The 23,183-nt window shown below is 31.6% G+C and overlaps 2 protein-coding genes across 2 annotated transcripts; both read left to right on the forward strand.

Moving 5' to 3' along the window:
- The first annotated feature begins 2,838 nt into the window (after positions 1-2,838).
- LOC145836213 (uncharacterized) lies at positions 2,839-11,826 on the forward strand. The gene is made up of 7 exons (XM_082944031.1): positions 2,839-3,077; positions 6,468-6,637; positions 8,412-8,553; positions 9,361-9,407; positions 9,841-9,974; positions 10,740-10,900; positions 11,801-11,826. The coding sequence occupies exons 1-7, from the start codon at positions 2,870-2,872 to the stop codon at positions 11,824-11,826; spliced, it is 888 nt and encodes a 295-aa protein (XP_082800157.1). The 5' UTR covers positions 2,839-2,869.
- A 307-nt stretch (positions 11,827-12,133) lies between these two features.
- Positions 12,134-22,978, forward strand: LOC145836214 (uncharacterized). The gene is made up of 13 exons (XM_082944033.1): positions 12,134-12,250; positions 12,446-12,508; positions 12,733-12,750; positions 13,306-13,341; positions 13,418-13,453; positions 14,151-14,372; positions 14,595-15,056; positions 15,114-15,207; positions 15,658-16,287; positions 17,511-17,537; positions 19,889-20,125; positions 21,451-21,570; positions 21,940-22,978. Exons 1-13 carry the CDS (start codon positions 12,134-12,136, stop codon positions 22,047-22,049), a joined length of 2,172 nt encoding a protein of 723 aa, XP_082800159.1. The 3' UTR covers positions 22,050-22,978.
- The last annotated feature ends 205 nt before the right edge of the window (positions 22,979-23,183 follow it).

Genomic DNA, 23,183 nt, shown 5'->3' on the forward strand with positions numbered 1-23,183 from the left:
AATATTAAATATTTGGTATCAAAAAACAAATGTGCACAAAAATATACTCGCCTATGATAATTGACTACACTTCTATCATATTGTGTTTAATTTTTAAAGCTCATTTATCTCCAATAGTATATAAACACCAAATAATAACAGTATATTAAATACCGTTACTTTGCTATTTTTTTGTAAACCTAATCTAACACGTTTATATACAAATGTTAAATTAAGCTCTTGTATTGAATACAAATTCCAAAAACGCATCCTTTTTACCACCGCTATACAATGTTAAGTTTTCAAAGCTCATTTATCTCCATTACTACAAACAGTAAACCAAGTGTTAAAATTTAGCATAAAGACACGAATATAACTTTAACAAAACTCAAACCCGCCCAACACAGACCGATCCGTTTAATTCTGTCATCGACATTTCAACGAGCATAAAGCCACTTAAATGTCACCGTCTGGACCGGGCGTGGGTGTATTAAAAAAGGGGAACCACCTTAAAAATTGCGGTGGTGGTTAACAGTAAATCCCGGTTGCAACGAATTGCCGAAACTTTTTCTCTTTGGCGCCACTTTAACTATCAGTGGTAGGTTTTGTTCGTGGGAGGGACGTTGCAAAAAAAAATCAAACTTTTTTCTAACAATCAGGTCTGCTGAAAACCGAAAGTTTTTTATGTATAAGAGAGAACCGTTCAAGCGCGAAAGGAGAGAAGCGAGAGAAGAAGGGCGAGAGAGGGGAAGTCGGCTGCGGTCGGCTGAAACTTTGAGAGAAAAAGGCGACGAGGCTTGATATAAGAAAGCAGTGCGGGTTGGCATGGAACATTTAGAAGGGTGCCAGATAGTAGATGTTTAGAGAGGCTCGAAGTTCAGAAAGTTCACCGCCAAGTCGGCGCTTCGTGGCAAAAAATATTGAGAGCTCTGAGAATTAGTTTTTAGTTTTAGTACACAGCCGTGAACAATCTAGTGTGTAAAAGTTTAGTTACCCGATAGATGTTTTGTTTACAACTATTTATTTACTAGTGATTTTTATCAAGTCATAGCTGTAGATAGATTTCAAAAGATGAAAGTTAGTATCGCTAAAAGATTAGAAGAATGCTTTTTATCGACACTTTCACGCGTTACTTTAGATATCTTAAGTTTGACAATGCTTGAAAGTAGGAAAGTATCGATTGCATAAAAGTATATCCAGCTGAAATTTAAAAGGCGCTTTTACTAAGTATTTCAAAACGCGACAGAAACAATTAAAACAATTACTCAGCGATCAGAACACCAGACTGCGTGACACGCCGGGTCACACAAATCAAAGCAAAATTAAAACGAGCTGGCGTGAATTCAAAACCAACAATCGAGCTTCTCTACTGTTTACATTGCACCGTCGGCAACTTTTCAAACAACATAAAAGCACAACTGTGGCGGAGTATTAGAGCAAATACACATAAAAGCGAAAATGCACGTCGAACATCCGCCCTGGCCAAACAAAATCTCTTATCTGAACTTTTCGGAAAGACTTTTTTCTCTTTCTCCGCAGTCGAGCCAGACTCCAGTCAAGTACGGACTTCCGCTTTGATGCAGACGTCTTTTGTGTGCGGGGAAGTGAAATCTCGAAGATTTTTGATGGATTTGACGCGGAAGTCTGATTGTTGGCTCAGCTGTAACTCCGCAAAAAATTAAGCTTGAATGATTTATTGAATACATTTGAGTTCTTTTCAATGGGAGATAGATTGATGTTTGCGTAGCTGTTTTGTCAGAAGTTTAGAATTTGTTCAGTCGATTCGCTTTTTCAAGCCGTTTAGTATAAAAAAAGAGAGTATTATAAATTTTTTTTGTAAGCATCTTTTGACGAACCGTTTTTAATATAATTTCAGCTGCGTAAAAAGCTTCTTAAAAAGTATTCACAATTTTATTTAGATTTACAACTTTGTTCAATGGTTTACATTTGCAATTATAAAATTAAGGTTTTTAATTAAACTTAGCTGCCTTTAAGTGCTGTTAAAAAATCGAAACTCGGTAAATAATTTAAATAGTTTCAAACTGCAAGCTTAAACGATCAAAGTCTCAATGATCAACATTTTAGCATTTAAGGGCAAATTGTACAGTTTATTGCCGACTTGCAGTATAAATGAAGGGGTAGTTTGGTTTGTTTTTGTAGATCGTGTTGACAGATTCCAGCAATAAAAACTGTTGAGTTGAATTTTTATCGGCAAGTCGAAGAATATACTCCTTGCAAGCGTTTTTTATTGCAAGCAGTTTATTTTGCTCGTTTAATTTATTATCACTTGGGGCGGTTTCGGCTTGTTTATTTTACTTAATGTTGATTGATTAAATGTAAACAACTTCGGGCTTGCAAGATTTAATCTAATTTCACGCTAGTTAATGTGTAACAGTGCAGTTTAAAGTTGGTGCTAGACAAAGCGAGTAATCTCTTAATCAGGTTTCGAGACAACCGATCTGAAAGTTAAAAGTTAAAATACATACCTTTGTATGTTTTTTTTTTAATTTAAGTTTAAATTCAAAAAAAAGTATATAAGTTTATGTATGTATATATATATATATATATATATATATTGTTTTAGAAACAACTTAAAAAATGCAGTACATTTTCAAACTTTTTTATTATTTTTTGATTAACTCAACAATAGACTGCAGCCACACAAATATTTTTAAAGTTAAACTTCCATAAAATAGTATTTCAACAAAAATTATATATTTACAGCTTCTAGATAATACATATTAGACTTGAAATAGAAAATATTTAAACAAACTATTAATTTTCACAGCTTCTAGATATTACATATTAGACTTGAAATAGAAAATATATAAACAAAATAATTTATATATCCACAGCTTCTAGATATTACATATTAGACTTGAAATAGAAAATGGCCTCAGTTCGCGGACTCCTGGTCCTCCTGACTCTTGGATGCCTGCTAGTGGACGTAACCCCCAAGAGGAAGACCCACCACTTTGGCTCGCTGTACAACAGCAACTTTTTGAACGACGACCCTCTGTTGGGGGTGGAACCCGTGCAGCCCCAGGCGGTTGTCCAGGGAATGTGCACCTGCGAATGTTGCCCCAACGAGCCCCCAGGTTTGTTTGTAAAATTAAATTAAACAAATAAGAAACAACTAAATATATGCTGTTTTACCTGTGAATGGTACCGCATTTTTTTTTTATAAAATGATGTTTCTATTAACTCATTAAACATACGGGGCCTTTTGAAAATGTAGTTAGCTCGGAAAATTTATTTCCGAGTCTATAAAAATTTAAACTTTTCTTTTTTTTTTTCGAAAGTCAAGCCCAATACTTAATTATTGAACTGACATTTTAATTAAACTGCGAAGTTAAAATTTTTAAGTATTGAAGTTATGCTGAATTATATAAAATACAGACATACTAGTTTAATTTACATTTATACTGTAATTTTTAGCAAGCTGTTTAAACGTAAAAAATACAACTTGAGCGACACTCAATAAATACAACTTAAGATATGATAAATAAAGAGCCACAAAAGGTGACAGGGAAAATATAAGCGGTTGTGAAAGTTCGTTATTAAGTGGCGTTTTCAATTTGTCAAAAGTTCAATAGCAATGCGGTTTATGACGTAATAGTAAACGTGAAGGCGCTTTCAAAAGATTTCAAATAAATTCAATTTTTATTTGTAAATAACATGTAAAGTAAATGTACTTATGAGATATTTGTGAATTTTAAATTGTTACTTTATCTAATACTAATTCAGTTAATCTAAATTTTTTTAGGTATACGGAATTCAAAAAATATATATAGATTTAAGTATCTTTTTAATGTGTAACTTTTGCCTTTTTATATCAAGTTGTATATATTTGCATATAATTTGAAAGAAAAGAAACTTTCAAAATGTTAAACTTATACATAAAAGAATTTCAAAAACTAAGCTAAAAGTCAAATGTGTAGTATATCATTTCGAAGCTAAATTTATCCGTATTTAAAACTTAAAAATAACACATATAAACTATCCAAAAGATAAAAATACGCCTACACACAAATTTGTTCTCACACAAAAGCAGAGCAACTTAGAAATGTTTATTTACACTAAAACACCAGCGAATTAGTTATGGGTCGTTAATAAAACATTTTTCGTAAACTGATATTTCAGCTTCAAGCTTAACATCTATCCGTGCATTAGCTTGGCTTATCTATGTTTTGAAAAAAAAACATCATAACTTTGTTGGTAGTTTTATGTACACGCAAGCATAAACATACTTTATTAAACTTTTACCTCGCAACATCCTACACAAAGCCTTTGATATTCACGTTACTGAGTTTTATAAACATCGTCTCGTAAGCTTATAATGATCACACGTATTTGTTTAAACTCAACTTGGTTTTATAGTTTTACATACATAGAACGAATGATGTTCTTATAAAATTTACTTTTGTTAACTTCAAAACTTTAAACATCTGGAAAAAGAAGTTAAACATTTGTAGAAGTCATTTATAATGTATACGTGCAGCTTTCGATAAAAATAAACATTAAATATTTTATAACCGAAAATGTAATTTTTTTTAATCTTGTAAATTTAAAACGTGCATTGCAGCGTTCAATAGCAACACTTCGAATAAAAATCAGATATAAAATTCAATTTTTTACGAGATACGTGTATTTACTAATATGGGTGCATTGTTTGTTGTGGTCCGAGATGCAATAAAGGGAGATAAATTACCATTTTTGAAAAGAGGGGACGTTATCAAGCACTAACAAGGCAATTTTCAACGCGAGTATTAACCGCATTATCGTATCATCGCCAAAACACGCAGTAATACCCGCACCTGCATTCTAAAATGGGGGCAATTTTCAAAATGCGGGCAAGTTTAAACCTTGTTAACTTTTCATTGTTTAGTAATCACTGGTTTTCACACACTCGGCTAGTTTTTAACATACCAACACAGTCTGCCTTTTCTGCCCTCCGTAATGCCCGTAATCCTCTAGTTTGGCACCGAACCTATTGAGGTCTCTGCGGCTGTTCTAAGCTGTTGTAATTAGCTGAACGTCCTACCTTCCCGCGCGGTTTTAACCTGGGAAACAAGTTTAATTAATTGAAAACTGTCACGGAACGGCTGTATAGTGGAGGCAATTAATCTAGCTTAGATTTGATTTCTGACAGCAATAATTGTAATTTGTTATCTTGCGCAGACTCTCAAGATAGAGATGTAGACGAGTATCTGACTAAGTTTGAGCATAACTAAACATTGCCCAACTCAAACGAATTATCTTATCGATCGCATGAAATTTTGATTAGCTTATCGGGCTTTTCAAAAACTCTTGCGTAAGTTCAATTAAGTAAAACAATTCTTAAAATTTAGTCTTTTTCTCATTTGATCGAACAAATTACAGCCTAAACCATTTATTTATGTAAGTAGTTCCCTTTTAAATTCAACGTACAAGATTTCGACCAATTTAAACTGTGTGTCTAAACAAAACTTAACTGAAAGAAAGTCAGCTTATCTTATCAATAAAATCATGAAACTTTGATTGCTTTATCGAATCTCCACAGACGGCCATTCATAATTTATTTGCCTTTTTACTTGAAGTCGTTTATCTTAAAAGCTTTACTCCGTGACGAATAATTCATTTTGAATTGAATTTCATGATCAGTTCGGTTAAGAAAGCATTTAACTTGAATTTGTCACAGCTGTTTTAGTTTTAGTTTGTTTAAAACGACGAGTAATTTATGACGAAAGCTGGGTTTCTATCATTTCAGTAAAACTAACAAATTAAATCTACGTTAACTAATTGATTTATTTTGTTTTTGACTCAAAATTGAAGTTTGATAGGTCAATTAAAAACGCATAATTTAGCTTGAAAGAATTTTAATTTTGCAATGAATCTTTTTCAATTGTTAGGTAATAAATGAAACTAGTACGAAAAGTAAGGTCATTATCAATATTAAATCTAAACGTTTGCCCTTATACTAGGCCAGCAGTCAACGAAAGATTAAAACTGAAAGTAAATTTTGTTTACTTTAAACGAAACTTAATACTCATACTGACACTATTGTTTACTGCAAATAAAAACTAATTTAAGACAAATTCAAAGATTTTCAAATCTTCTCAGTTTGGTAACGGGTCAATAGAAAATGAATTATCAGAGATAAAAGTAGTTTTTTTTTTCTTAACTGTAATTTAAAACTTCAAGTTTAAAAGGTTATATTCCGATAAATTGGGTTAGTAAGTCAGTTCACCGTATAATTTCAATCAAAAGTTTTTCCTTTGCCCTAACAGCAACTAAAATTTCCATTTTGAACACTTTTTTACAAGAAACAAATTTTAAATTACTAAGGTTTTGGTATACTGGAAAAAAGTTTGGTCTTTGAGTATTAATTTATTAATGATGTAAGTCTAAAACCGCTGGAAAATATTCAGAAACTAAACAAATAAAAAAGTTAACCAAAAAGAAAACATCAATTAAAACTAGATTTTTATTTAAATCATTTTTCACAGCAAAATTGGAGCTTCCAGGACTCGACCTCGTATTGGCAGTTGACAGCAGCGCCTGCTTCAGGGACCAACACTCCAGGATGATCAGATACCTGACAAAATTGGTGAAGAGAATCTCCAGAGATGACGAATTGACTTTCGGATCCGACAACATCAGACTTGCACTTATGCAGGTAAATAAAAATAAAACAATGAGTAACTATAAACTGTAATCACTATTTAGTAATTAGTTTCTTAATGTAATAACCTAATAATTCTAAAGCCGCAACAGTAGTTCAAAGTAGTAAAGAAATAGACTCAATCGTTCAGTACTAGAAAAAAACTGAAATTTGCAAGAAAGTACTAATAATCTTTAAACTTTTCCTGTATAAGCGTTTAAAAATATCTAGTTAAGTTTTAAGTATACAAAAAGTTGAAAATTAAACTAAGCTAAAGCTTGAACAGATAAAATTATATGAAACAAAACTTCAGTTGTTTTAAAATTTTATTTAAGAAAGCGTTGTAGGATCTTCAAGAATTTATTAAACTTAAATTGCAGTATCTCCTGAGTTTATTATTCTAAACTTGCCTTGTAAATTACAGGTTTGTGTGAAAATGTGCAAAATTTAAAGCTTTCAAAAACAAATTACAGGAAGCGTTTCAACTTAATACCTTTTAACTTGAACTTGCATTATGTTGAGGTTCACAATTACCTTTGAATATCAGTAAGACTATAAAATAAATGTGAGACTTTCAAACTTTATAAAGGCTGTAAACGTTTATTTATATCAAAAAAAAAAAATTAATGCTTTTTAAAAATAAGACTAAAATGAGCAGTTTAAGAAGTATAAAGTTTTGAAACACTTGATTAATATATTTCGTTACTTACAAGTAGAGTAAAGCATATCTGTATTGTAAACCTTAATTAGAAGATATTCAAGTTTTAAAATCACAGTAATAATAACACTTCACTCAAAAATTGAAAAAAAAAACTTTTAAAACTTAAAATTTGTACAACTTAAAGGTTTATGTCATGTTAATATAAACTTTAAAACAACTTGATAAACTATATTGTACAGCTTAATATAAACTTTTCACAAATTTAGTATTTTTTGTACAACTAATATAAACTGTTTATGAAGTTGGTACATTTGTATAATTTTAAACGAGCTTTTTAAAATCTTGATATTATTTCATACATGCTAGTCCAGACGTTTCAATAATTCTTATACATTTAACAACTTTGTAAAAACATTTCAACAACTTGACTTAGTATTAAAATGTTGCTGCTGCACTTAAGTTATGTTGAGATATTTCAGAGGCGAGATAAGTGTCTCCAAGTAGTCAAGTGGTTGCTTATCAGTGGAAATATTTACAAAACCACCATTCAACAGTGTATTTGTATGTAAAATATATTAAGCCACTAGGATATCTGATCTATCAGTAAAATGTTTACTGTTTAAACCACTAGTTAAGCACCCACTGGAATTTAAAGTATAATAAAGTTCAGTTGAAAACTGATTTTATCGGTGAAATATATTAAACTCAAACCACAGTTATTCAGTAAAAGCATTTATAATATAAGTTACCATTCAACTGTGTATTTGTATAAATGTAATGTATTAAGCCACTAGGATATCTGACCTATCAGTTAAAATATTTGCAGTTTAAACACCTGCTTAAACACTTATTTTAATTTAAATTACTTAAAAACTTTATAAAATATTTTTTTTTATAACTTAAATTATCTCAACTTAAACCTAATTCTGACATTGAATCTGAACTTACTATTAAAGCATAACAAAATAAAAATAATCATTTCTAATCTAATTGGTACTTCGAAATTCAGCTTATTAGTTGAGATTTTATGTAATTTTAGCAGTTGAATTTAATAAGCTAAAAACGAATTTAAAAATGAACTTCGAACTTTCAAAAAATTAAATTCTAACTAATAATTTTATTTTACAGTTCAGTGACCAAATCAAATTCCCAATTGAGTTCGATTCGTTCAAGTCATACACTGAGGGAACTAACAGGGAAATAACCAGCAAGATCAACAGAGCTCTCAACAACCTCGGTTTCATCGGACAGGGAGCTTACTTGGATAAAGGTTTGTTCTTACACATACATTTAATGTTAGAACGATAATAAAAAACTCATTAAAAAAACTCCCTTAAGAATAATTAAATTAATAACAGATAATTAAAGACGTTAACAACAGACTAAATAAATTGAAAATAAATAAAAGTTAATTCAAGCTTGTATTATATATAAGTTTTTAACGATAACAGTTGTGTTTTTAAGGCGTAGCCTGATTAATAAATTATCAATAAAATAAATTTATTAAGTACTACTTTGTACCAACACCTGAGACTAAATAAATCATCAAGTTCTGTTTAAGTTTATTTCGATACGTTAACAAATATGTACTTACAACTATAAAACTGTAAGTAATTGACAAACTGCTTTGAATTCTTTGTTTTGAAATAAACAATGATAAGTCTATTCTAACTGCAGCTGTGTTTAATTTTTTTCAATGTGTCTTAAAGTGTAAAATTTAGTTTTTCTTTGTATTTGACATCACAGCTGTTTGTAATGTATCCTTTAGAAATAGTTGTTACAAAATATATGTTTTAAATATTAGTTTATAATAACGTAAAATTAAATAAAAATAAGTAAAAGTTTAACAAACTCTTCCGACAACAAACCGTTATCATTCGAAAACACAGTACAAATATTTAAACATTTAGTAAATCATTGATATTTTTATGTGAGAGTGATTTCAAAGAAAATTTCTCACATAAAACAAACAAACATGAAACTTTTCCCATAACTTGTCGGCAATTTGTCCTTGATAATTTGACATTTTAATCTTCGTTTAATCAAGATTTTTTTTAACTTAAATTTCAATTAACAGCACTCAATCAATCAATGAACGCGCTCAACGAAGAAGCCAGTGAAAGAGTAAGTTTAATTTGAAATGTGAATTTATTTTTTCTTAGTTTTCTTAGTGCTTCTTTTAAGTTATTATTTCATGTAAAAAGTTTTTAAGCTTATGCAGTTTTGATTGATAAAATAAACAGTTATAAAAAACTGTTAGACGATGTTTAGCATATAATTTTTGTCATTGGATGATAAAAATAATTTTTTTTTTAACTCTTCTAGCGAACAAAAACTAACATTAAACAGAAAAATATCATATATATTTTTTAACCAGAAAAAAGTAATCATCACCCTTACTAGACGATATTTAGCATATAGTTTTTGTCATTGTATAATTAAAAAATTAACAATATTTTTTAACCAGAAAAAAGTAATAATCACCCTTACTAGACGATATTTAGCATATAGTTTTTGTCATTGTATAATTAAAAAATTAACAATATTTTTTAACCAGAAAAAAGTCATCATCACCCTTACCAACGGAAAGTCTCACCCCGATGTCACCACCGACGACATTGAGAACTCCATCAACGGATTGAGGGTCTCAGACATCTCCGTCATTCCGGTATCCGTCACCAGAAGATGCCAGTCAGTTTCTCATACAAATTAATTAATTTAAAGTAGTTATAAACTTATCTGGTTTATCTGGTTACTGGGTAGCAATTAAATGGTGATTTATTTTATCTTGAGAAATGTTAACCACACGATTACTACAAGATAATAATTAAACTGCCGTTTGTATTAAACATAGAAGTACTTTAGTTTTTACTAAGACAAAAGTTTTACCTTAACCAAATAAGGTAATGTTTAAAAATATTATATAGACTAAACATAAAGTCGAATTTTGACATAAGTTACGGCTATTTTTTAATAAACAAAACAAAGCCACGAAAAATGGCCAAACAAAAACGCTTTAAAGTCGTTTAGCCGCAAACAAACAAAATAAAAGCAAAAGCCGAGTTTTGCCTTTTTATTGAAATGTAGCAAGCACAAGCACTACCTGACACACAAATGAGTCACCTTCTAAGCCTCATTAAATTGGCAGTTTTCATAATCTAAAAATCACTTGGAAGGGGAACAAAAGCTTTTGATTTAATAAAATTTATTAAAACGGTTTGAAAATTAAGACTTAATATTTAGCACAGCTCTTTTTTCAAGAACATCTTTAAAAATGATTTTTAGTACCACATTATTTTATTAACAAACTGAAGAAAACGTTTACTTTTGCAACAACTTTATTTTTTTATTTTTCTAACTTTTTTAAGCTTTTTAAACTCTTCAAACAAACTCGTTACAAGTCAACCTAAAGTTTATTATATATTATTTATAATAATTTCAACAATTTATTTTTAGCCTCCCATCCGAGGCCTCATGGAACGACAACCTGTGCCCAGATGTGACCGTAATGACCAAATTGGCCAGGGTCAACCGCGAAAACAGGGACTTTTTGACCATGAAGGACTCCGAGTCCATGATGGAAATCGTCGAAGAACTTAAAGTGAGTTTAAGGAAAGGTTAAATAAAAATTAACTTACAGTTTATTAAGTTTAAAGTAATCTTAATTACTATAAATATACGACGTAGACTAATTACATAGACTTTTGATGTTTCTTAAAAAAAATAAATTGTCATATAGGATGTTTTATTTCAATAGAAAGAAAACAGTCATAAATATTTAAAAGTTTTTTAGGTATAAATATTTTTTGCTTTAACAACTGAACCAAGTTTCAAAACACTGTCTTAGAACTAACACAAAATTAAATTTAGAAAAAGGCCGTAGGTGGTAAACTAGCTTAATATAACTAACACTGATTTAATTATAACGTGGTTAGAATAAACAATTAAATTAGCAACATCCAATTAAAGTATCAAGTTGTAAGAGAACTAATTAATCTATTCACGTTCTAAAACGCTAACTAATTCCACTTATAGAGCTTATAAAAGGTAAGCTGTGGTAATGCTAATTCGCCACTGAGTTAATAAAATGTCAGCTGAGTATATATATAATTAACATATATATACATATACATTTACCTTTACGTAGCATTTAGCAATTATATAACAGTATTAATAGTATTAATATTTTATTTGATTATAATATTATCTTAAAAAATATTTCAACTGTAAATGAAATTAAGCAAAAAAGTTTAAGGATTGTTAGGTAACTATATAAATCATTAGAAAAATAAAAGACACACTTAGTTTGCACAAAAGTTAAAACTTTTTGTTTATTTATGTATATACACTTACCTTTGCGTAGCATTTGGCTATTGAAATACCAATTACCTGATTTACAACGCATTTAAAAGCGTGTAAAGAATAAACCAACGTTAAGAGCGTCCAGAACGAAAATAAATAAACTTTTGTTTGATAATTTATATTTATTTTATGTTAAATTCAATTTATTTTTTCAGGCGGTGAGTTTGAAGTTCTTACTTGATATGGCACCAAGAATAATCAACAAAGAATCAAAATTCCATACTTTTATTTTTATTCATCTCTTTTTAAACTTTCGTTTTATTTGTTTTCAAAACAAAAGCATAAAACCATAGAAAATTATATAAATGAAAGTGTTTCAAACCAATGATTGAGCATAAAATCTTTATTTTTAAATGATTACTTTTACCATAGAATATTAAAACTTTTAAACTTTAAAACAAATGTACTTAAAAAAACTTGTTAAAACTCAAACAGTTATTTTTTATGCTTTAATGAACATTTAAAAAAATTTTCCCTTTACACAAAAGATGATCAAAGGAAATGCCCCAGAGCAACTTGTGGACCAGTGCAGACAGTGCAACTGCACCTGCGACCTTCCGGTTGGACCCAAGGGAGATAAGGGTGACAAGGGAGACTCCGTAAAGGTTCATAATAAATAGTTGAATATATAATGAAAAAATGTTAAATAATTAATTAAGTATTATAAACTAATTGAATTAAAAAAAAAGAAATTGATGTCTTTTTAGTTTCTTCAAATTCTAAACCATATGAAAACTAAATATATAAAACTTTTGTTGTACGTTGCTATGCACTTCTAATCACGTGTTTTTTGTTGCCAGGGAGAAAAAGGAGAACCAGGTAACGATGGTGTTGACGGTATTGACGGTTTGGCCGGACCCAAGGTAAATTTTTTATTTATACATAAAATACATGTACACTGTTTTGTTTGAATTGAAATAATACTTATTTATTATAAAGCTCTTTAAAAGAAGTTAAAATATTAAAAGATTTTATTTTTAAAACATATTATTTAAACTTACAAAATATTTTCTTCTTGATTTAAATTAAGATACTTCATTACTGTTTGTTATAATTATCAAACTAATAAAGTAATAAAATTTTACAGGGAGAAACTGGAGAGCCAGTAAGTTTTAAATTTTTATTGTTTATAAACAATCTCAATATAAAAAACAAATACAATATTGCAGTATTAGTTGTTTTTTTGTTTTTTATTCAATCTATCATTAATCTTATTTTATAACACTCAACACAATAATAAATCTTAAACTTGTCCACAATAGTTGTCTAAAGTTTTCAAAATTTATCATTCAGCAGAAACAACTATTAAAAAAATAATAAATCTATCAAAACAGTTTAACAGCTGCACAAAAGATGCCATTTACATTTGTCATTGCAGCAATACATCATTATGTAAAAAAAAATAATAAATCTTTTAAATGTTGCAACATCCAAAACAATACACAAACAAACGAATTTTCTTACAAAAACACGTTTTCAAGTTCAGACGTTTTTGTGAGCGCCACATCGGGTGCTTTAACATTTGAAAAAAAACACAAAAGACTTGGTTCCATTGTTGTGCTTGATTGATGTGCTTTTCTGCTAAATCGGGGCGACTTTTGCCTAATCCATCATTATTTCATAGTAATTTTCATTTTATTTTATTTTATTTTTTCTACAGGGTGTGCAAGGCGAAAAAGGAGACGAAGGCGAACAGGTAAGAATATTTAATAAACGGTTATTATTATTTGTTGTTTGTTCATTTTAATAATATTTTTATTTTTTCTTCACAGGGTGTACCTGGCAAACAAGGAGAACCAGGCGAGAGAGTGAGTTGTTGTTATATAAAAAATATAATTTATTAATGTATTAATGAATATATTTTTACCCTAAAAATATAACTTATATGCATTTATTCTATTAAAGTTTATTAAAAAATACTTATAAGGCAACTTTTAATGCAAACAAACACTTATTTCAAATTCAATGAGCTAAAAAAACAAAATTGTATATTCTAAATTTTAGAACTTATTCTTTACATTTAAAATTTTATTAAATGATAAAAGCAGACTTATTTTTCTATTATTATTAAACGCTTTAAAGTCTATCACTTCATAAACTGACGCACGACAATGATTAATTATTTAATAATAAATCCGACAATTTATGCCCTTTCAGTTCCTTTGATCTTTTATTCGAAGCTCTAATTGAATAAGTATGTAAGCAAGATTAAAAATAGATTTTTGTGCAACAAAAGTCGTGACGGACACGAGTTTTGTCTGGACTTTTTGTTTGTGACGTCACAACTTAAACATGTTTCGAACATCAAAGAGCGAATTGCAACAGAACAATAATTTAAAACCCCCGATTAACCATTTATTGTTAACATTTGCGCAATAATTGAGCTTTCAACATCAATTGCAACGTTTTTAAAAGTTAATATCTTGCATTATTCTTGTATTATGACGTCACAAAAAAAAAACATATTAACTCTTCGTTATGACTAACTGATTTGCTTCTTTGAAGGGCAAAACCGGAAAGACCGGACCCGAGGGACCGCAGGGCGAAAAGGGCGAGCAAGGCGATCAGGGCGAGGTCGGACCGGAGGGACCCGAGGGCAAGAAGGGAGACCAAGGAGACGAAGGCGAGAGGGGCGCGCCAGGAAAAGACGGTTTGGACGGTATCGATGGACAGAAGGGTGCACAGGGCGAGGAAGGACCACAAGGTGAACCCGGTATCGGTATCAAGGTAAGTTAAACAAATGTTAAGTTAAGTCCAGGAAGTTTATAACTAATTGGTGGTTTTAAGTTATATAAATGCTGAATAATTTGCACAGCGTTAATAACTTTTTAAAGTTTTAAAATTTATGAAAAAAAGACTAAAGTGAATAATAATAAGCTGCCTTCAAAATTTTTTACAAACTAAAATGTAATTTTTAAAAGAAGAAAACTATTTTGTTATTACTTACAGGGAGACCAAGGAGAAAAGGGAGACCAAGGTCCCCAGGGACCCGAAGGAGAAATGGGTCCCGACGGAAACGACGGTCCCAGAGGTAAGCAGGGTCTGTGCGGCGCCCCCGGCCCTGCAGGCATGAAGGGAGAAAGAGGTGCGACGGGAGAAGACGGCAGCAACGGAGTGGCCGGTCCCGAGGGACAGCAGGGTCCAAGGGGATTCCCGGGCGTCCAGGGCATGGAAGGAAAGAGAGGCGAGCCCGGCAGGGACGGAGCGCAGGGCGAGCAGGGTCTGACCGGAGAGAGGGGACCCCGCGGTCGCGAGGGAGTCGCCGGCATGAAGGGAGAAAAGGGAGAGCCTTCTAACGTTGCAGGACCTCAAGGACCCGAGGGGGTGTCAGGCGCGAGGGGACCCAGAGGAGTGTCAGGTAACGACGGTTTGGACGGAGCACAGGGCGCACCTGGTGTGCAAGGACCAAGAGTGAGTTGGAATTAAATTGATATTTTTTATATATATTTTACTTTGTATTATTTGTAGGGACCAAGAGGAGAAAAGGGTGAATGCACCGGAATCGACTTTGAGGAGTTCAGAGCGAAGATCGTCGAAATCATCAGAGACCTGATGCCTTCTGGTTAGCATGAGTATTAGAAAAAAATTATAATTAAGAAAAGTAAATGTCTTTGAACTATAACTAAAATTTGTTATTTTTTACAGAATGCGGTAAGTGAATTGTGCATAGAAGTTTTGGAATACAGTAAGATCAAGCATGCTTTTTTACTTTGCTTTTTGTAGTTTTAAAATGTTAAACTTGAGACTTCACTCAAAAACATTTTGAAACGGTTTATTCAAAGTAAATTTTTTAATATAAAATTTATCCAATTTAAATTTTTTAAAGTCTCAACGGCTTAATGCTTAATTTCGCTACGAGTAGTTAAAACATTTTGTAATTTAAAAAACAAATTGCTTAGCAAAAAAATTCCAAAAAAAAAAATTGGTGAACAAACATTCGATTTGGGGACTTATATTTTTCAATATGTAAACAATTTGGTGCTTTGATTTATCGAAATTGTCATGACAACAGCCAACAGCAACCAGGAGCCGACTCCCCCGCCAAAATGCAGCATCCGTTACCCCATCGACCTGGTCTTCCTCGTGGACGGCTCCCACTCGATCCCCGCCGGAGACTTCATCACCCTGAAGAAGTGGATCATAGACGTGGTCGAGACCTTCAAGCCTTCCCAGATCGAGATCCCGTTGTACCTGAACATCGTGCAGTTCTTCGGCGACATCAGGCAGGAGGTCAGGGACACCATCTGCACCGATGACGTCAAAGACAACTGTCAGGAGCTCGATGACGTCAGGAGGCAGATCGCCGCCATCAGGAAGGGCGGCAGGGGAACCTCGACCTGGTCGGGGCTGGCTTACGTGGTTGACAACGTGGGCGCCACCTTGAGGCGTGACTCCCAGAAGGTCCTCATCACCATCACGGACGGGTCCCCGTCGGACGACGAGAACCTCGAAGCGCTGGACAGCGCCAAGGAGATCTTCGACCAGATGTTTGCCGTCGGCGTGGGCGAGGACCTGAACAAGAACATCCTGTCCATGCTGTCCAAGGACGAGCCCATCCACGTGTCGGACTTCAGCGCTCTTGACGCCGTCATCGAGAGGATGACCAGCAAGATCTGCAACGAGATCGAGTCCCACATCTTAGGTAACTAGATCCAAGTAGCAATCAGAAATGTTTTGAGGGCTTTGATAATTGAGGCTGTGAAAAGAAAAAAAGTTTGAACAAAACTGCTGTGCTCCTTTTGAATGACGTAGAAATAAAATGCAATCAAAAATGTTTTAGAGGCTGAGTATAGATGCTTTTAATTTAGGCTGGTATGAATCGTTGAATGACTTTAAGTATGCAATCAAAAGTAATGCAAAATGGTTTAATTTGCCAACTTTAGGCTGCCAGAATTAGTTGGTGAGCTTTTACGAAAGCATGATAAAATATTCTACTCAGAACAAAGAGAAATTAAGCAACCATAAATAAGTCTTTTAATTTGCATCATATTGGCTGACTCTGCTTTTGAAATCTTCTTTTTCTTGCCCTAAATTGGAATGAACCTTTAGTTTATCAGTTTTAAGATATAGTGTGTATACCCTGGCTGAAAGCTAAGTCCATTGAAAAATTATGGCACAAAATGGTGTGTCGTTCAGCTTAAATAAAACTAGTGGCTGTTTTCCTTTTAAATAAACGTTAAAATCAGTTTTACAAGTAATGCTTTTTCGTTGGAATTTGATTTCTGATATTCATAAACCAAGTGTTTTTAATAAATACTTGATTTCATAAAATTATTGTTAATTAGGCAAATTTTAGATGTAAAGATTTGAATTTGATTTGTACAAAACGTAGTTTACAGTTAAATGAAAAATCTTTGAGTTTCAACATGACGCCTTAGTGAATAAGAAAAAACCTAATTTTCATTTTAAAATTTAACTTTTTACTTTGACAAATTTTGAACAAAGCAAACTTCTATGAATATGTTTAATTTAATGAAGTTATGTTGTGTAATTACAACAAAACTTATCTGTTTTCTCAACCAAGCTGCGAATTTTTAAAAGAGAAATCTCGTTAAGCAAATGAGCATGAAAAACTAAGCAATCAAAATACAATTACATTTGCTGAACAAATCCTAATTGACATGAGAAATCATTGCAACTTTGTGCAAAAGGCTTTGCAACTTAATAAACAAAGCTTCCAACAGTGCTTACTTTTTTTTTGTAGATCAGGCTTTTTACTTAATTTCTTAAACAAATATCTTTGCTTTGCAGTTTATAGAAAATTTCTGAGCTTTTATTATTTTGCTTTTTTCGATGCTTACTTATTTATTTTAGCTGTTTTTCTTTGTGTTAATTTTTTTATCTAATCAATTTTTATTTTAACAGCTAACGAAGAACACGCTGATGAAATAGGTGAGTAAAATTTTTTTATTATTTTGAATGCATTTTATTTTCATTAAAATTTTATTTTAAATATTATTTTAAAATCACCACTTAACATGTGTGCCGTTTTTTTTTTTTTGTTTTTTTTCAACTAACAAACAAACTAACACTGCAAACTGTTTTTTCGAGTCACAACGCAGCGCATGTTAATCGTGACGTCATAATACTTTCGTGTGATATTTAATTATTACGTCACAATGAGTGCTCTTTCGACGTGGTGACGTCATATACGAGCAACTTAATGGAGAAACTTGCAATTGTTTAATTTAATTTAATTTGTTTAATTTGTGTGATGTCACCACCGAAAAAGGAGCCCTTTTTTAAGTTTCAACGGTGACTCAACTTTCACAGTTTTGCAAAAAAAAATTAAAAGTTTAAAATATTTTTTGAAAATTTATTGAAAATTTTATTAGTTGCTCGTTTCCGCCGTCACCACGGAAAAAAGGGAAATCACCATGACGACGAGCACGACGAGGAAAATTAAGGGAAATCCCCGCGAATCACGTCATACGATGCATGACGTCACAATTTTTTTGGATTGCTTTTATTTTGCATAAATTTTTAGTTTTTTTAATTTCTTCATTTCTTGTCACTTCGACTTCTTTTAATTTCTCGATATTTTTTTAATCATCGCTCGGGTTTCGCTCGTTTTTTCTATTCAGGGGACTATTATTTTTACGATGCACATTTTTCCGATAAAATATTCAGCAAGAAGAACCGATCTAACTCAATTTTCAAACTAAAAATTCAGCATAGAAAACCAGCGCCTTACGTTGCTCAACAGCAAAGTTTAAAAACGCTCTTATAATCTACCTTAAACAAATAAATACCTTTTATTGTAAACAAAAGGTCGCTTTCGAGGCAAGTGGTCCGTTAAAATAGACCACAGGGGAGTTTAAAACTTGTAAACAAACTTTGAAGCGATGAAGGGAGGCCTTTTAAATTGTCGTTTTAACTTTTACGTAGTCGACAGAGCGTTTAAAATCTTGTTATTTTTGCTGAATCTTTTCAATGCGGGACGCTTGTAAAACGTGATCTCTTAATTTTTTCGAACTATGCATCAGAGTGCCGATTTGTTAGAAAATCACAAAAAATACTCCAACGTGTTTTTTGTAGGATTTTTGCTTTATATATATAGATAGACGATAATTTTACTATTATAAGTCAGAAGCCAATTTTGCAGTAGATATTTTCGTCGATAATTAACAGTCGTCGATTGCATTAGAACGTTTAATTTTTTTAGCAATTTTTTAAAAGTTGTAATTGCGGGTCCTACTCTTTCAAGTGCTTTTCTTTTATATTCTTTTTCATTTCTTTCTAGTCGTCTCAGTGCTGATATATAAAACTTTGTAAATACTTTATTACTGAACTTTTACGTTTGTATTTCGCAAATTATTATGCAAATAAACGAGCTACACGATAAAATAAACAAAAAGCGTTGTGATTTGAAATAATATTTAAAATAAACAGAGAAATTAACTCCGAGACCCCCTAGTAGAGGCGACACAGTTTAATGAAGTTTTAATGGAGATCAGGACATTAAAAGGCCAGATAAATTAGAGTAGAGACTTAATTTTGTATTAATTTGATTCCATTATCATCATCAAATCCGCTTTTTTAGATCTGCTTTTTTATAGTTTTTTTCACAATAAAACATTGGAAAGATACATGTTTTTTTTTTGTCACGGTTTAAACGGCTTTTAGGTTTGTGTATAAGGAAAAAAGTATAAATTAATATACCAAAGTAAAGCCATTACTTTGGAGTATGTGGTTTGTTTAATAAGTATTAAATATGGTGTATAACTGCATTTGATGCAACCTAACCTTTTCTTGTATTTTAACTTTTTTCTCTTCTAAAATAAATGTCAAATATCAAAAGTTTAAAACTGCTACACTAAAAAAAATGATTGTATAAAAAAGTTAACCTTTTATTTTCTTGTTTCTTCTTTTTGAAAAAAAACTTTAAAACTACAAGAAAATACTAACTAATAAGGTTTTACAGTCACACATTTATATATATTTTTTGTGACATTTTTACACCTTTAAGCTGAAACTTTCTGTTTAAAACTTTGCTAACATTGCGGTGTAAAACTGTTAAGCAAATCAATTCAAAACATGTTTTGACATGCTTTAAAAGTTTCTTAACAAACTACCTTTAACCCATTTGGTGATTGCTGCGAATTTCGATGACGTCATAAATGCTGCGACATCATTTTGCCGTGACGTCATTTGTTGCATCTTTGATCTGAAAACTTGGCTGACTGCATTCATCTTTGCGAAAACATTCGAAATTAAACACTCAAATCTTTCAATTTTCAAAGAACAAGTCACCGAGAACCCGATGATGGACAAGTACAAGGGACGGACGGAGGTCTGCTCCTCCCCGCCACCCACCGGCAACTGTCTCCATGGCAACCAGATGCCGGTGGGCAAGTGGTACTGGTCCTCGCAGGAGGGGATCTGCATTTACTACAACTACAGGAACTGCCCCGGCTCGAACATATTCGACTCGATGCGGGAGTGCGAGAACACGTGCAAGAAGATACCCAATAGATACAGTTAGTGTGTGACGTCATAATTGATTAAAGTGTGACGTCATGATACTCAAAGTGTGATGTCGTATTAAAAGTTAAAATCATCTTATCATCTTTGTTGAGTTTATAAAAACCTTAATTTGCTTAATCATTTTTCAACGTTAGGGCTTAACTAAGTAATTTTAGTTTTTTTTAACTTAAAAACGTATATTCAAGTTGTACTTTGTATAACGTTTTATAAACGCCTCCTTAAACTCTTTAAACGTGTCCTTAGCCTTGTTAAATGTGAACAAAACATTGCAGAACTTTTAGCTGCAGATCAGTACACTGTTAAACTTGAGGCAAATTATAAAGTTATCTTAGCTTATGACAACAAAATAAGGTTTAAGTTCCGCCCAGGAAGAAGCTTGTTTTTCCTAGGTTGATTTACAGCTTGTTTAGATTTAAACCTGTCAGCTTTCATGCATCGCTATTAGGTATTATTACAACTATTTTCAAGCTAATTTTGATAAAAATTCTTAAACACATTTTTAACGTTAAAACTTACTACAAGGTTATTGTTACGACGTAGTTTTTAAAGAAAAGTATAAAATAGTTTAATACCTGGTCTGAACATTTATGCTATTAAAGTTTTTTACAATTGCGATTTAAGCTAGTCGAAGGGGCAATAAAAAATATTTTTTTTTTATCTAATCTCGAAAACAAATAAAAAGTACAGCCGTAAAAAAACTTTATAAAAACATTTTGTTTTTATTCGGGCGCATTCGAGTTTAAATTCGTAAAACAAACAAGAGTTTTAAATCTTAAAGCCGTGATCTTTTTAAGCTGAGACACACAGGAAGTGATGGTTACGTCACAAAGGTAAAAAAAAAGCTCGAAATTTAAACTTGAAAATTTAAATCCCGTTTCAGGCTCAGACAGGGGTCACAGATTAAATTTGCGAGATGCAAACAAGATTATCTACCGTCGATGCGATTGGCCGGTTTCGTTGCCACGGTAACGTTTTCGTTGCCACGGTAACTTTTTCGTTGCCACGGCGAAATCGTGCCGTTGCTAATCATCTTGTTGCTACGGGCGGCGGATTAGCGTCGCCCTGAAATCAAAAACGTTTTAATGAAATTTCAAATTTTGCGCGCAACACTCAGATATTATTAAATATTTCTGATAGTTCTGTTTTATGTTTGGTTTTTGCTTACAAAGTAGTTTGCAGTGTGTTTGCGTTTTAGTTTATTAAAAAAACTTTAAACTTTTTTTTTGGAAAAAATTCAAGACTTTAAAACAAAAACTGCGCGCGCTTATTATTTTTACTTGCTTCTCATTGGTTTAAAACACGTCACGCTTGACTGCAGTTCCGCTTCCCGCCACCACCACCACGCCCCAACCCACTCCGGAGATGACGGAGGCCCCGGTGGACGAAGAGGAAGAAATAGGGTTTTTCCCCAATGAGTCTTCAGGGGAATCCCCGGAAGGTTTGTGACGTCACATTTCGCTTTTGCGGATTAATTTTGCGTAAAAAAAATTTCTAAAGACATTATAGTAAAACAAAAATTTGTAATATTTTAGTGTTTTAAAGTTTTTAAACAAACAAGATTTTAAAACTTACCAAAAGCTCTTTATAATAGTTAAATTTTTACATTTTTACTTTAAATAGTAAAAATTTTATAACTTCGTCATAGATTCTTTTGTAGACTCTATGAATTAAAAAAAAATTTGTCGAAAATAGTTTATGTTTAAAGAGTTTTGATCACCAAAAGCTTGCTTGCCACTGTGAAACGGCTTCACTACATATTTATTAAAAATAAAATAAACGTTTTTGATAAATTATTCAAACAATGCAGATGAAGAGGAAGTGATTCCCCCCACGGACGACGATGACGTTGACGAGTCCTCGGGAATTTACTACGCCAGCAACTACTACGACGAGCTCGGAGGAGAAAGAGACTTCTAATTGTGACGTCACCATCAGAAATTGACTCGAAGGAAATCGACATCACAGGCCATCATGAAACAAACATACATAATATTTGCTAGCTCTTGATCGGGCTTTTTTATTACGACGAACATAATCAGCATACCTTTTATAGATCCTGACCTTTCCTTTTCTGTTTTACAGCAAATTCACCTCATTTTTTTCTGTACTCTAAAAAACAAATAAAATTTAGGCAAACAAGAATTTTTAGAGGCCAAACTGTTAGTGTTTGAAACATAATCATTAAAAACATCAGTAAGGCAATTTTCTTTGTGTAGCTTCAAATCAGTTAGTCAACTTTTGAAAGTTTTCATTTGACTTTCTTAGAATGTTTTTGTTTGTTTTATTTTGTGTTTTTTCTCTTGATATGCTGTGCGTCATACTAGTTGTTGGTTTGAGTGTTAATATGGAGCCATTCGAAATTATTCTATCAAGTTAATTTTTAAACTAATTTAAAAAATAACCTTTAACCATTTGTTGTGCTCTAAAAAGCTCAGCAATTTTTATAAAGCATGTCAATTTATACTGTTTCAAGCTTATTTTTGGTTTAAAATTCATTTTATTTTATAAACAAGTGAAGCTAAGCTTACTAAATTGTTATGCTTTATACGAAATTGCTTCACGGAAACGGCTCTTTTTCGAAAAATTGTATTTATATATTTATTGCACTTAAAAAATTCATCTTAAAATATGCTTGTAGTTTTGGATTGCGACTTTTTTTTTTTGTAAAATTTTTTGGAAATTATACCCGAGTGGCACTTTTTAGATGAGTTAGAATATTCTCACACATTTTATTTTCGCCTTAAGTTTTTTTTGTTTTATCTTTTTTGTTTTGAGTGTCTTATTTCAAGTGGTTTTTTATGAATCCCACAGTTAAATCGCTTCCAAATAATAAATCAGAATGAAAAAACAAACGTTTGGTCTTGGTTTTTAAGTGTAAAATTAATTTATTCTTAATTAAAAAAAAGTATTAAAACTTAAAAAAAAGATTTTACATTCTTTAATACCATTAAGTTTAGAAACGATTTGTTATTTTGAATACTAAGTTATTGTGAATACTTTATTGTTTATTCTAAAAACTATCAAATTTAGATAATTTTTGTGGTTAGTTTA

The sequence above is a fragment of the Thalia democratica genome, chromosome 5 (assembly GCF_965202585.1).
Source record: "Thalia democratica chromosome 5, ktThaDemo2.hap1.1, whole genome shotgun sequence".
NCBI classification, from domain to species: Eukaryota; Metazoa; Chordata; class Thaliacea; order Salpida; family Salpidae; genus Thalia; species Thalia democratica.